Here is a 15,322-nt window from a genome sequence, read left to right on the forward strand (position 1 = left end):
TATAGTGAGCTAAACTGATCCTTTGCAGTTGAACACATGTTTAGAATAGTGTTCAAAAATGTCTGAAACAGACTTGTTCGAAAGGAAAATGTTTTCATGGTAATCAGTCTCTCGGAACAGAACAGAAAGTTTTGATTAGACTGTTTAGTGTGTCTGGATTTCCTCTCAAGTTCACTTTGCCAGCTGATGAGTGGCTGGAGCTATTCCTGAGGGAAAACAGCTGCTCAATGGATAGTTTATCTAATATCTGCAGGTGCAGAACAGGCAAAGGCCCACTACTGTATTGAAACTGGCCTTGTTTAAAGTATTCCACTCCATTAACACACCATACATAGATTGCTTGCGTGTCAAGTACTAATTCACTGGGTCGGAAGCTTTTAACACGCCCGGCAAAGTTCAGTTTATTGTGCAACTGTTAGCTTGCAGGGTTGCACAACCTGTGTGTGTAATCAGTTTGACCCCTGCAAATGGCCACATTACTTCTGAGCTATGGTGAATTTTAAGTTTTCTTCTGAAGTGCACAAGACCTATTATGGCTGTTGAAGATGGCTGCTAGAGGGAATTGTTCCCAAATCTATCACTACTTCCTATGGGGAAACACCAGCACCTGCATTTATACAGTGTGCTGGTAATTTTTAAAAATTTCATATACATATCAAGGTGTGCAGTATTTGCATAATGCCTAGCTTAGGTTTAAAACTGCTGCAAGAAATGAAATGCTTTTGTTTTATTGTCCATTTTAATTTCTACATTCCACTTATTGCCTGCTTATTTTGCCTTTCTTTCCAATTCTTCCTTTGACTTTGTTCTTGTCTAGTTGCATAGTGCTTCTCAAGTCTAAAGTGCCTGCTTTTCTACATTGGCTTTCTATTTTGAAATGAAAGCGGAGGAACCTGGATTGTCTGATTGACATGAGAGCGGGGAGTATTTTGATCAGATAATCAAATGTTCAGATAACACAGTTTAGCCAAGCATCGGGACCTTGCGATCTTCTTCGGATAATCCGAATTTTGGATAATCGTTCCTCTGTATGTCAATAACTCCCAGATTTCATTTCTCTTTGTTTCTATGGGGACACACACATGTTACTGGGATTTTTAGTTTGAAAGAAAGGAACCAAAATTCTGAACTTAATAAAAGTGATCATGTGGCTATCAGATTGTCTTTATAAAACCCAGTGTCTCACTTAGATCTTTTAAGGAAATCCATCCACCATCCTTACCAGAGCAGGTCTAAATGTGATTTTAGCCCTATACAAACATAGTTGATTCTAACTGCTGGTTTATTGCATCAACCACTACAGTTTATGAAAGTCCACCATCATTTCTTAAGGTTGTTTCTAAAAAGAAAAGTGATAAAATGACACTCAAGAATGATACAGGATCTCTAGGCTCACCCTTTTCAAATGCTAAAGGATAGTCTTATGTGTTGATTTAATAATAATGCCAAATAACTAATGATATAAATCCGATTTATTATTGGAGTCCAATGGTTAATGTAGACTACGTATAGTTTATTCAAAATGATTAAATGCTTGTGTTTATTGTTATGCTGTTTAACACATTCTTTACAATATTCATCAACTATTTTAGTATCTCTGAAATTAGCACAAATGTAGTAACATAGGAGAAGTAGGAAAGTGTTAATATTTTCCTGAATCCTGGTGGCCTAAACCTGTGTTTCTTATACCTCCAAATTGCAGCAGATAATTTGGAAATTACGCCCTTTAACTGTGTATCTAGCAATAGAAATGCTTGTAATAAAACTTGCTTCTAATCTTGTACTTCTAAACAAACTGTTTTTTAAAATTTCTGGCTGCTTGCTTTTTAAACTGTAAAGTTAAGCAGGATATTACAATTATTTTTTACAGCATTATCTCTGTTTTGACAAACGTTTCATAAGTATAGGGGAAAACATTAAAACAGATATTTCAATGTGCATTTGTTAATCACTTTCATTAGCTATTGGGCCTGTGGTAAATTTAAACTGCTGCTTTGTGTTTTTTTAAAATTGGAATTGAATGCTTCATTTGCTCCTGCACCATAGAGTCACCTCTATGTAAATTATTTTGCAATGTTTGTATGCTCTAGTATGTTTATTGCTGCTTGTTTTCTCTGTGGGCCTCATTATATGACAGGGTGCAATTAATGGCAACATTGAACCAACTGTACTGCATTAAAATTAAAATTTGTTTCATTGCATGTAAATGTTGTCACTAGCAGCATGAGTAAAAACCATCCTTGATAAGTTCTTATGCTTCTGTAGAAAAGCAATGCATCAACAAGTTGTAGTGCTGATGCCTCCAAGGAGCCCTTCAATCATCATTTTAGTTATATTTTAGTTTATGATTGCATCTTTGAAAGGAATGTGGAAAGCAACATTTCTAATTGATTTGTGCAATTTTAAAATTTGATTTTTGCTTTTAAGAAAATACACATTTCGATAAACATATTAAGAGGTTGATAAACCTATTAAGAGGTTATTAAGGGGCCTTTTGAAAGATGTTTTGAGACATTGCATAAATAGTTGAAAACTGATTCTGAACTGTGTCTAGCAAAATTTTTTTTTGAAAAGGTGGCCAGACAATAATAAGTCCTACAGACCAGAGCCAATCATTAGGAATGACAGCTAGAAGATTTTTTCTGGTAATGCTTAGCCTGAGGATTATCAAAGGCCAAATCTGACTTTGTTCACTGTTTTATTAAAGCTCCTCCATTAATGTATTGGCCATTTTTAAAATTGTGGGGTTTGCAGGCTAAGCCAACATTTATTGCCCATTTGTAACACCTTTTAGAAGTTGGTGGTGGTGAATTTCTGCAGTCTGTGTGGTGTGTGTGTACACCCACTGTGTTCCCTGCACTACATGTTAGGGAATGCTGTTAAGGAATAAGTTGCAAGATTTTGATCCAGTGACTGAAGGAATTGTGATATTATTCCAAGACAGGATGGTGAGTGCTTCGGTGGTGAGCTTGCAAGTGGTGCTATTCCCATGTGTCTGCTGGCCTTGTCCTTCTAAGTGTCTGAGGTTTTGGGTTTAGAAGGTGCTGTATCATGAGCATTTGTAAGTTGTTGCAGTACATTTTATCGTTAGTGTACAGTGCTACGCAGTATATTGTTGATGGAGGGAGTGAATGTTGAAGTAGGTGGATGGGGTGCCAGTGAAGGGGATTTGCCTTGGATGGGTGGAGCTTCTTGAGTGTCGTTGGAGCTGCACTAATCCAGATATGGAGAGCATATTCCATCATATGTCTGACTCGTGCCTTGCAGGTGATGGACAGGCTATGCAACATTGGGAGATGGTCATTGGCAACTGCTCCCCCTGCTACCTCCCACCCACCACCACTTCCACAGGATGTTAGTAGTGGAATATTTTAGCAATGATAATTTCATTAAATGTCAAGGGGAGATGGGTCGATTCTCATTGGAGATGGTCATTGCCTGTTATTTGTGTGGCGTGAATGTTACATAGTTATTAGCCCAAGCCTGAATGTTGTCCAGGTCTTGCTGCATTTGGATACATCTTTGAGGAGAAAGTGAGGTCTGCAGATGCTGGAGATCAGAGCTGGAAATGTGTTGCTGGAAAAGCGCAGCAGGTCAGGCAGCATCCAGGGAACAGGAGAATCGACGTTTCGGGCATAAGCCCTTCTTCAGGAATTGGATTTGGATTGCATTTGGATACAGACTGCTTCAGTATCTGAGGAATCATGATATTGCTGAATATTGTGCAATCATTAGTAAACTTCCCCACTTCTGACTTTCTGGAGGGAAGGCGGTTGATGACAAAGGTGAAGATGGTTGAACCAGTGACATTCCTCTGAGGAACTCCTGCAGAGGTGTCTTTGGACTGAGATGATTGAACTCCATCAGTCACAACCATCTTCCTTTTGTGCTAAATGTGGTTGCAACCATATATTTCCATTTGGAATATATTATCTTTATGAACCTTGAAAGCTGAAGTATTCGTATAAATACAAAATAAATCTTTTTGAATGAAAAGTTTATTTTATTTTAATGTCCGATTGTTGTAGGGGAGTTTTCCCCAACCCCAAGTCTCCTCCTATTGGTCAATCTGGTGAGGATATAATTGTTAAGAATGATGGCTGAACCTTTTGGCCTGGATCGTAGGCTTCCCCACAGATTGGCTTGAATGCAAGGGGCAGGTATAATCCAACAGATGGCCTTCCACCCCAAACCCTTAAATTATTTTGCAGGGACATGACGGAGGCATCAAGTGCCCCATAAAATCCAGCTCTTTATCTTTTCGCAAGTTGCTAGTCTTCATCTTTAAACCTGAGAATCAGTAGGATATTCGCAGTTAGATTATATCGCTGTCATACCTAAAATTGTATTTGTCAAATGTCCACCTATTCACTTTCCTATAGGGATCACCAATCACCAATCAGAAACTTTCTGATTTTCTATCTAACTGCAGCAGCGTTGGTTAACTCCTTGACACAAAAAGTATGAATTAGTGCTGGAACAGTGGGGTCTCTCTGGCTGCTGTTATACCAGTTAGTGCCTTCAATCACAAGACTATTTTGAGAGCCAGTGATGACTTTCAAATGCCATGTTTTGATTGAAGTCAAGGATTGCCTTTTCCTATCAATTTGTTTATTCATTAGCTTTGGCTATTTCCCACTGAATTCTGTAGATGGTGATTTCCCCCCCCCCCCCTCCTCAATGTACCAGCTGTTCACAGTACTCCACGATCGATGTTAGGCCCATGAATTCATGTGTTGTAATAATCCCCCATTTCAAGCTTCAAATTACTAGATAAATTTGTCCTGATGAAGGGCTTATGCCCGAAACGTCGATTCTCCTGTTCCTTGGATGCTGCCTGACCTGCTGTGCTTTACCAGCAACACATTTTCAGTAAATTTGTCTTGTGCTTTGGATGGCACTATTGTACCATATTGCCACGTGTTTGGAATAGTGCAGCTTGGGTTGAATTTTATGCTCATGTATCCATGAGTCAGAATTCACGAATACATTTTGAGAATTTGAGTCACGGCAGTTTTCCTCCTGCTAAACAGCTACTCATGTTTATAGAACATTTCTTCATGGCTTTATAATTTAAAAAAAAACACCACAGAGCATTAAGGGAATATTGTTAAGCAACATTACGATCCAAGTAAAAGAATAGATCAGGTGGTCAAAAGTTTGGTCAAGGAGGTCATGTCCGCAGTGCTGGAAACCATTTGCTTTACTCATGTCAGTGTAATGGGAAGTTAGTGTTTTTTGAGTCTAAAGGAAATAAATGTTCAAGGATTGAAAAATTGGCTGGCATCTGCCCCTCACCATAACATTTCTATTTAAATGTTTTTGCTGTCAGTCATTATGACATTTTGTCATGAAAACTGACTTTTTAAAACTGCTATATAAATAATAGCAATTGAGAAAATATTACTCATCAATCGCAGAGAAAATTAGCTGTCTCTTTCAATAGCTCATGTCCAGTAAGAAACGTTGTTGAGACTGCGTTGCCCTTTCTCCATTCCAACCAATACTGTTCGATGCTGAAATGCCTCCTGTGTGCAACTAGTCCAGAAATCTAAGCACAAAACCAGAAACTGCTTGATAGACTCAGGTGTGGCAGCATCTGTGGAGAGAAATCAGAGTTCAAGTTTTGTGTCAAGTGATGGTTCCTCAAAGGACCTAAAACACTAACTCTGATTTCTCTCCACAGATGCTGCCAGATCTGCTGAGCTTTTCCAGCAATTTGGTTTTTTTGTGTGATTTACAGCATCTACAGTTCTTTCAATCTTTGTTCATAAATCCAAGCCAATGTAGTTGACATTATACTTTTCAGTTGCCTCCAGTCGCTTCTAGGTGGAACACCTCACAGTAGTTAATTGCATGGGTGGAAAGAGAAAAGGGAGAAATTAATGCTAAAGTACAAAATATAGCCTGTTGGCTATTCTAGAATGCTTGAAAATTGCACCTAAGAGTACCTGCTGTCCTGAGTTATGACTCTAGCTTGGTATGACTTGAAATATACCTTATTCTCTTTCCCAGATGGTTTAGCTTTGCTGTCAGAGTCTGAAATCAAATATTTATTTGTATTACAATCACATTGCTTTGTTTTGGATCTAATTTATTGAAGAACTGAGACTTTCACTGTGATCCTACTACTAAAAGCCAAACTCTTAAGAAATTAGGTAGCGTGCTATTTATTCACTATCATCTTTAAACAAGATTCGGAGATGCCGGTGTTGGACTGGGGTGTACAAAGTTAAAAATCGCAACACCAGGTTATAGTCCAACGGGTTTAATTGGAAGCACTAGCTTTCAGAGCGTCGCTCCTTCATCAGGTGATTGTCAACCGCCGGCTTAAAGTGGAGAGGATCTCCAAGAAGATAGACAATCACCTGATGAAGGAACGTTGCTCCGAAAGCTAATGTGCTTCCAATTAAACCTGTTGGACTATAACCTGGTGTTGTGATTTTTATCTTTAAACAAGTTAGCTTCCATCATAATTGAAGTATCTTCAAATATTCTATGTTACAACTTGAAATGATCCTGAGAACAATTGTGAAATATCTGTTTTGTTTCTGCTCTAGACTTGAACTCTAGTTCTTAAATTATGAGGGGAAGTGTTTGAAGCCACTTTGCATTCTCTTCTAGCTTCTCGTACAGAAGGGAGTCATTTTTGAAAGACTTGCCAAAAGATGAGAATACTGCAGCTGTTGGCCCATATGTCTTTTTGTTGGGAAATAAGAGTACCCCTTCGTAAATTAGGTCTGATTTTCTTATCCCTGTTTCTATTCTAGGTTGTTTGATCATTCCATGGAAGGGTTTAAAAGTTGGGAATTCATGACCACACATTGCTGGGGTGAAAAGGCAGCAGGTGACTGGATCCTTGAAATTCATGACAGTCCTTCACAACTCCGAAACTTCAAAACACCAGGTACTTGCAGAAATCAATTAGAATTCAAAATTTTAAATGCCAGCATTTCTTCTTTGGAACAATACTGTTAGAATATGGATTCCTAAAATAGTTTACTGTTGAATTATGTTTAACCATTTACAAATTTTAATTAAAAATCAGATGAACAGATTCATTTGACAAGTTTCAGAGCGCAATTGAAACATGGTTGAAACTGTAAAACATTTGTTCATGAGCAAGATTGTCAAACATCCAAAACTCATGACTATATGGCTCTGTCCCCTAAGCCTTGCCTGCAGGTAGGTTAAAACTCACGGTTTATAACAGGATAAAATGAAATCGTAGCATTTTGCAATGATGCCTCTGCCATTCCTCCTTCTGCATAGTTGCTATCGATGTGACATTTGTGTGTGTTACAACTGTGGCAAAACAAGTTTCAGCAGTAACACAATGTGTTACACTAGTTCTGCCATAAAATGCTCCATGTTAGAAAGAAGGTCTGTGTGTCTGTATGTTTTTCCATTATTTAGCTTGAACATTTACAAGTGGGTGGGCGGAACAGCACACACCATAAGGGGAGGCAAACCTGATTACAATTTATTTCTGAAATGTGACACTACCATTGCTAAGAAACCGAGGGAGGGTGAAAGACTTGCTGGCAATAATACAACATGCCTAATAGCATCACTAATAATATTTTCCATTTGTCAAAGGAGTGTGTAGGGAGTTGCTCTGTCTAAGCCACAGAATGCCTGACCAGATGGTAAAGAATTGGTAGCCACAACATCCTTTGTGGCAAAGCTTTGCCCACAATAAAAATCTGTTAGTGCAAGTTACTCAGCAGGAGTACATGAGTCAGAGGGAATTGGGAAACAAATCAGTTCATTTTCCCTGGCGACTGGGTTCCATCCCAAACGTTTAATTAGTTCTGGTCCCACCTGTTCATGAACTGTGTTATTACATCGTGTTACGGTCAGGTCTAATTCTGTTCCCTCGGGCAGAGTTTCCTGGGTAATTTCTTCCAGAATGTGTTCTTAATCACTTCAGATCTGTTTATTTTCAGCCAATACATTGAGCAATAGCCTTTGATCAAATAATTTAATTTGCAAGTGGTTATGTGTTGAGCCAGGTTTTGATTTTTTTTTTGCTGTATTGTATTCCAAACCATATGCTAAATGCTTCTGACTCCATGAGAGGGTGTTCAGTTGGAGTTTAGAAGTGGTTGTGAAAAAAGACAAGCTTTTGTTTTCCTGTAGACGTGGGGGCCAGAGTGAAATTCATGTACAAAAGGCACAGCAGTCATGTTAGCCAGTGATGGCTGTAATTAACATGATGGAAAAATTCTGTTCTTGATTTGACATTGTTAACATTTGCATTCAATTCATAAAATCTGTGGTATGGTACAGCTGCTTCATGTGGCAATTCTTTGCTGAAACAAAAATGCAAAATTGACCTTCCTGGTTGCCATTTTGAATTTCTATTGATACCTCTGCCACAGGGGGGTGGGGTGGGGATATTCCTGATCATATGGAAGAGGTTTGCAATGCTCACACAAACCTGGGAATGTATTACATGTTACTCCAAGAACAAAAGCTGAATTTCTGGTAAGTGTTTGCTGGAAATCCAAGCAATTTCTCTTTTAGAAACTGGATTGCATGATTATAGTTTGGCTGGCATCCAGCATGCGGCAAATCAACCATACAGCTCAGGGATTTGAGAACCAAAAACCACACACGCCTCAATACCCTATGATTGTTCTGGAAGTGCCAACTCCTGGTCCTTTCCAAAACTCTTGCAGAAAAGTCAAATGGTCTTGAACCTTAAAGACATGATTTGAAGACATTTGCAACATGTGATGTTGTGAGACTAATTATTTTGCTGCATGGAGTTGGAGAAAATGTCACTGGAAAGGACAATCTCTTCCAATTCACTATGATTTTTAATTTCTCTGGCAACTAATCTCTTCTCCAATCCTGAGGGGTCAAGAAGATCACCTACAAGCATTGGGAGGATTATAACACTTGTAAAATCTAGTTTTGATTTGTTCTTGGAATGTTGTGACCAGACGTATTAATTACCCATCCTATTTTCCTAAGGCCTTTTAAGAACTATCCATTCTGTTCTAAAGTCACGTGTAAGCCAGAGCAGGCGGGTGAAGGTGAAGTAAGATTTCTCAAAAGAAACAAACATGCATGATGAACCTCATAGAATTTCTTAAAACAAAACAACATACTGGATTGCAGGAAATGACTGAATATACTGCATATAGAGTTTAGGAAAGCCCCTGACTAAATGTGCAGAGGAAAATTCAAGAGACGGTTATATGCAGACTTGCAAGGCTGTAACATTCATTCAGTGTTTGTACTTGATCCAGAAATTGTCAGCAGTCACGATTTGAATGGATAGGTGAGTGAAGGAAAAAAATTAAAGATGTGATTGGACTGTACGGTTTGTTTTTCCATGTTGTATGACTCTGTTTAAGATAGGATAGAATGTGATGAGAATAATTTGCTCTCATGGCAGGTAAATGCTAACCTCGACAGTTTGAATCAAATGGCCTGTTTCAGTGTTGTACCTTAAATGATCACTTCTCTGAAGGACACAAGTGAACTATTTGAGTAAACAATCTTTTAAGAGGTAGATTTTCCTGCACGTTGGGGAAGTAATGAGAGGGATGTGCTGTAAAATTACTGAGGTCCCTGTCCAATCCCTAGGTGTCAACCAATTGAAACATAGTTGAAACTGTAAAACATTTGTTCATGAGCAGGGTTGTCAAACATCCAAAACTCATGACTATCCTCTGTCCCCTAAGCCTTGCCTGCAATGCAATCTGCAGGTAGGTTAAGTCTCACGGTTTATAACAGGATAAAATGAAATCATAGCACTTTGCAATAATGTCTCTGCCATTCCTCCTTCTGCATAGTTGCTATTGATGTGACATTTGTGTGTGTTACAACTGTGGCAAAACAAGTTTCAGCAGTTACACAATATGTGTTACAATAGTTCTACCATAAAATGCTCCATGGTAGAAAGAAGGTCTATGCGTCTGTATGTTTTTCCATTACTTAGCTTGAACATTTACAGGGTGGATTGGAGACAGGCAAACTTGAAAGTGATCTGAATGCCATGGCCCCAGGTTTTAAGCAACTTAAACACCAATTATTGGCCACTTGGAAGCCAATTCTCATTCCCACCCTCCTTGTTCCATGGTTAATGTTTTAGGACTTATAGGAGAGGTTCAGGGTTGTTGTGGAGGCTGACATGTAACCCTGTCCAAGCCTGAAGACTGAATGGATAGAAATTCCTCTCACTCCAGAATTTCCCCTCCAGGGAGCTGCTATCTTATCCTCAGGCCTCCTCACAAAGTGCTCCCTCCACTTCCAACCTGACTCTGCCAAGACCTCCACTCCCACTGTGGCCTCATCTTTCCTCCCAACTGCGAAATCCCTGTCGCATGCTTGCTTTGTCCTGAATTCAAGGACTTTCAATCTGGTGACAACTACTGCTTGCTCAACTACTGTCTATTGAAATTGTCCAAAGGATTTGTGAGGCAGAGGTTCATCTCCAGCCAATTAATGCTGCACACCTCTTTAAGGAGCTGTGGAGCTGCGTTGATCAGTGGAGACACATGCTCATTGACTCTTCACATAGTGGGCATGAAGAAAACTCATCCATTTGAAAATCCAACTTCACATTTTTCTGTAAATTTCATTGTCACAAAGTTACCAGATCAAGGTACATAATGTCATTGGGAAGTGACTTCCAGGGTTTTGATCCAGTCATGCTGAAAGAACGGTGATATATCTTGAAGTCCGATGCTGTGCCACTGGGGGGTGTATTGTAGATGCTGTTGTTGCTGAGTATCTGCTGTCTTTGATCTTCTAGAAGATAGTGGTAAAGGGTTTGGAAGTTCCAAACGGGTTCTGGGTCATACATACAGTAGACCAAGTGGTTACTGTACAGTTTGTGTGTGTGTGTAGTCTGCATCACATCATGTAGTTACAGTGTATCTTTCTGTAAGATAAAACAATATTAAGTAATGTACTCCATTCTTCTAGTAAACCATGATGTTTACGCATTTGAACATGAATTTCATGTTGCACAAAAAACCTCAACTAGAAAATAAGTTGTGTTTATGACTAGTAATCACAAGGAAACTGACGAGCTGCAATGTCTCGTTGATCTTTCATGTCTGAACAAACTTTTGCAAGTCACAGGATAATTTGACTGAATTCTTAAATTTCAGATTTGTTTTCTCATGCTCTAATTGTTTTGACACTTTTTTTTGTCCTCGACTTTCTGGAGATGGAACACAAAGTTCCATTGCATAGAAATTAGAAGACTATTTATTAAGGTGATTGCATTAGAGAACATCAGCTTATGTTATGATCCCTGCAGAGACCAACAAAACAATTGACCAAAAACCCCTATGTGAAAATCAATAGATAAGCTTTCACTTCTTTAATTTTTACTCTGACAATCAAACAAAAATTAAAAATTGAATCTGAAATAATAATAAAGAATGGTCAATATAAACTCTAAATGACAAATTAGACAATTCTGATTTTGTGTGTATTGTACAGTGCACTTTGTATATGTTACCAAAATTCAGCCACAAAATACTTCAAAGTTCTGAACCACCTCACACCAAATTCAAGTGCTTTAGCTTCAGGGCTTTAGCCATAAATTATTTTTGAACATCAGCTTTATTTTGCCCAGTTCTTCAAGTCCAGTTTTCATCAAAAGGCACACCTTTCAAAGATGCCCTCACCCGTACTCCCATATCCAGCTTACTTAGCTTTACAGTTGTGCCCCAGCCTCCACCTTCTGACCAAAGCTGGTCACCTGAGCCTTGTTTTCAGACCAGGTTGGGGATCTGGGCCTATTTTGCATCCTTTTTATCTTTGCAAAATCCAATTTCATAATACTTTGCATTTGACAGCATAACCAGCTCATTCCTAATCAAGCAGGCTACAAATCCCAGAATACATTGGAACAAGCATAGCTACACAGTGGAGATAGTCGGTAAGCCCTCTACATGATTTAATAGAAGCCACAGCAAAAAGATGATTGCTGGTGTTGTACAAAGTTAAAAATCACACAAGACCAGGTTATAGTCCAACAGGTTTATTTGGAAGCATCACTAAGCATAAATCCCATCCTGGTGTGTAAATATCTGCTTTAGGATATCTGACTTGGCAGAATGTCACTGTTTGTAGTATGTGTTATCAGACTAACTTTACAAAAAAAGCACCAAATGGCATCAAGTATTTTGCCAAGAATGAGACTCCAGTTGAGTTTCTAAAAACGACTGAAAGCTGGTTTGAAAATATTTTTTTTTTAAAATGAGCCTGAAGAATTACAAGAGCATAAAAAGGGTATTTTACTTTAAGGCTGAAGTGACTAAAAGTTCTACAGTCAGTTGTTAAGCTAAAGTGGGGAGGGTTGAGGACTATGCAGCAAACTGGAGTCAGAACTAAAGGCTGAAGAAGCAAATAAATGACTGGGCAGGTTGTATTCTTCAGACGTGGAAAATACAAAGCAACGAAGAGATTTGAAGATAATGCTGGTTTTAAATTAGTGTTGGGAGTGGGGAATTTGTGTAACTCAGTGGGAATGAAGTGAAAGAATGAATGAGACAAAGTGGGCAGCTGCATTTGGATAAGTTTAAATTTATAGATGTTTAGAAAGATAGCAAGGATCACATTGGAATAATTAAGTCTGGAGGTAACAAAAGGATGAAAAATATTCGGCCTTGCGGTGGGAGCAGCTGACTTCGTTCAGGGATGGATGTGAGAAGTAGTCAAGTGGATTTAGTGCTGTAGAGGATATGAAGTGTGAAGCCTCACCCAGCATCAAACCAGAATTATTATTCCGATCTGTAAGTAAATGGGAAAGGGTATAGTATCAGTGGTAGGGGAGGGGAGTTCACACAATATTGAAATGACAGCTCTCAACTCTAATATTCAGCAAATGAAGTTGCAATACATCCAAGATACCAAACCTTTGGTTGTTCACATTTTTTAGATCCCGAACCTATTTCTGATGATAAAATTGCTACAGTCCAGCTGGAAAATGGTGGGGATTGTTTTGTTTAGATGTTGTTGTATATGTGACTCGTTGGATAGATGTCAGTTATCTACAGCTCTGCTAATAAGTCCATTGTACTTTTTATAGCTTGTTACAACTCTGTCCCCTTTTCTTAGGTAAACTGAAGGAGTGGTCTCTTGTACTTCATGGCACATCCATCCATCCATACACTTCTTTATATACAAGGTTAGATCAACTGAAGGTGCGATCAAGTCCAAGGGAAGATGTCTCTGATGACTATGCAGATGAGTACACTGGTAAGTTGGAATCTTTATATGAAACAGTGATATGGCTCTGCATTAATGTACATCTGCTTTCCTTTTTCTCTTCACCTCCTTTTACAAAGGAATAAGCATGCAACAATTTGATAGTATGATTAGATTCCCTACAGTGTGGAAACAGGTCGTTCAACCCAACAAGTCCACACCAACCCTCCGACCCACCCCCTCTGACTAATCCATCTAACACTATGGACAATTTAGCACAGCTAATTCACCTAACCTGCACATCTTTGGTATGTGGGAGGAAACTGGAGCACCCACAGATATGGGTAAATGTGCAAACTCCACACAGACAGTCACCCAAGGCTTGAATTGAACCTGAGACCTTGACACTGAGAGGCAGCAGTGCTAACCATTGAGCTACCGTGCCACCCATATGCAATTGTGTTCTATTCCAATCATAACTGATTGATAGTGTGTAATGACTCCGGATCTCATTAAAGTATAGAAATTTCAGTTTTAGTTATAGAACTGGGAAATTTGTTGACCTATTACACATTATTTCATGGTCCTCTTTTGATCAGGTCACCCTTCAAACTGACATTCTTAAGAAAATAAAATTTGAATTTGACAATGTTCCAGATTACATGTTTCTAAATGTAATAAAAAGTCCATTTTCATGAAGCAAAGGACTTTTTTTTTAATGGAAGAAGCTTATGGAATTTGTAATAAAACAAAGAACTGCAGATGCTGAAGATCTGAAACCAGATCAGAAATTGCTGGCAAAGCTCTGCAGGTCTGACAGCATCTGTGGGGAGAAAGCAGAGTCAATGTTTTGAGTCTGCTGACTCTTCATCAGACTCAAAATGTTGACTCTGCTTTCTTCCCACAGATGCTGGTAGACATGTTGAGTTTTGCCAGCTTTTGCTGTAGAATTTATACTTGGATTTTGCCTTTTGAACTGTGCAGTAAAATCCTTTCCAAATGACTAGGATGAAAGCAGTACACTATTGGAGGCCAGTAAATAATGATTTTGAGTTTGCTAAACTCCTTAATCCTATTATATTAGTAGGGCTGTGCAATGTTTTTGTTAGGTTTCACTGCACTGTTAAAGGATTATTTATATGTAGCCAGACTGTATCATTTAGAGTATAGTTATCTCTTCTCCAGTGCATGTTAAAACTGTAATTTTGTAGTCTTTGACCATTTGATGAATCATATTTTCTCCATACTCCTTAGATACGGGTGTGGTGTGATATGCGTGTTCTCAAGAGGACTGGAGAATTGCAAATGTCAAATCCTTTTATAAGGATAAATGCAGCACTACAAGCTAGTCAATTCAATCTCAATGGCAAGAGACATTTTAGAAGTGAAAATATAAGTCAAAATCAAGTCACTTGGATTAGTGTAGATTAATTAAAGAAAGCCAGTGTGGAGGTCTTAAAAGGCAACTTGTGTTGAATCAACTTGTTTTCTCAAGCAGTAACTGAGAGGGTTGATGTGGATATTGCAGTTGATGTGGTTTCCATGGACTTTCAGAAGCATTTGACATAGGACAAATAAGTGGGCTTGCAAGCAAAGGCCACAAAAGAGAATGGATTATGGTAGCATGTGTATTATGTGTATTGTGTGACTGGAGGTAAAGGGGATTTGTTAATGGTGGTTTTAATTTTGACATGGTAGTAGGTAACATAAGGGGATGGGGTGGAGACTAGGATCACTCTTTTATTGATATAGTAATAATTTAGACTTGGGTAAGCAGATTTCAGTTTCAGAATTTGGAGATGACAAAACTTGGAACTATTGTAAGGAGCTTAGCAAAGACCTCACAAAATTTAGCATTATGAGTGGACACGTGGCAAATTTAATTTAATGTGGTCAAGTATGACATGTTTCGTCCTCAACTAGAATGGTGTGTGCAATCCTGGGTACCATATTACCATGAATGAGAGATTTAAAGACGGTGTAGAAAAGATTTTGACCAAGGGATAAAAAACTTCAGTTTAGTGAGTGAATTGGAGAGACTGGAATTAATCACCTTAGGCATTTATGAGAAGATTTAGTAGGTGTTCAATGCTATGATTAGTGTAGACAGTGATGAGAAAAAAAATTGCATTGGCAGTAG

The 15,322-nt window shown here is 38.5% G+C and overlaps 1 protein-coding gene across 5 annotated transcripts in view; it reads left to right on the forward strand.

The window, feature by feature from the left end:
* pcsk5b (proprotein convertase subtilisin/kexin type 5b) overlaps positions 1-15,322 on the forward strand; it is a 363,949-nt gene that overhangs the window by 192,579 nt on the left and 156,048 nt on the right. For all 5 annotated transcript variants that reach the window (XM_043712341.1, XM_043712351.1, XM_043712379.1 and 2 more), the window contains exons 13-14: positions 6,771-6,907; positions 13,093-13,233. In XM_043712341.1, the coding sequence (XP_043568276.1) occupies positions 6,771-6,907; positions 13,093-13,233 (278 nt within the window). The remainder of the gene's footprint in view (positions 1-6,770; positions 6,908-13,092; positions 13,234-15,322) is intronic.

The sequence above is a fragment of the Chiloscyllium plagiosum genome, chromosome 2 (assembly GCF_004010195.1).
Source record: "Chiloscyllium plagiosum isolate BGI_BamShark_2017 chromosome 2, ASM401019v2, whole genome shotgun sequence".
Classification (NCBI taxonomy): domain Eukaryota; kingdom Metazoa; phylum Chordata; class Chondrichthyes; order Orectolobiformes; family Hemiscylliidae; genus Chiloscyllium; species Chiloscyllium plagiosum.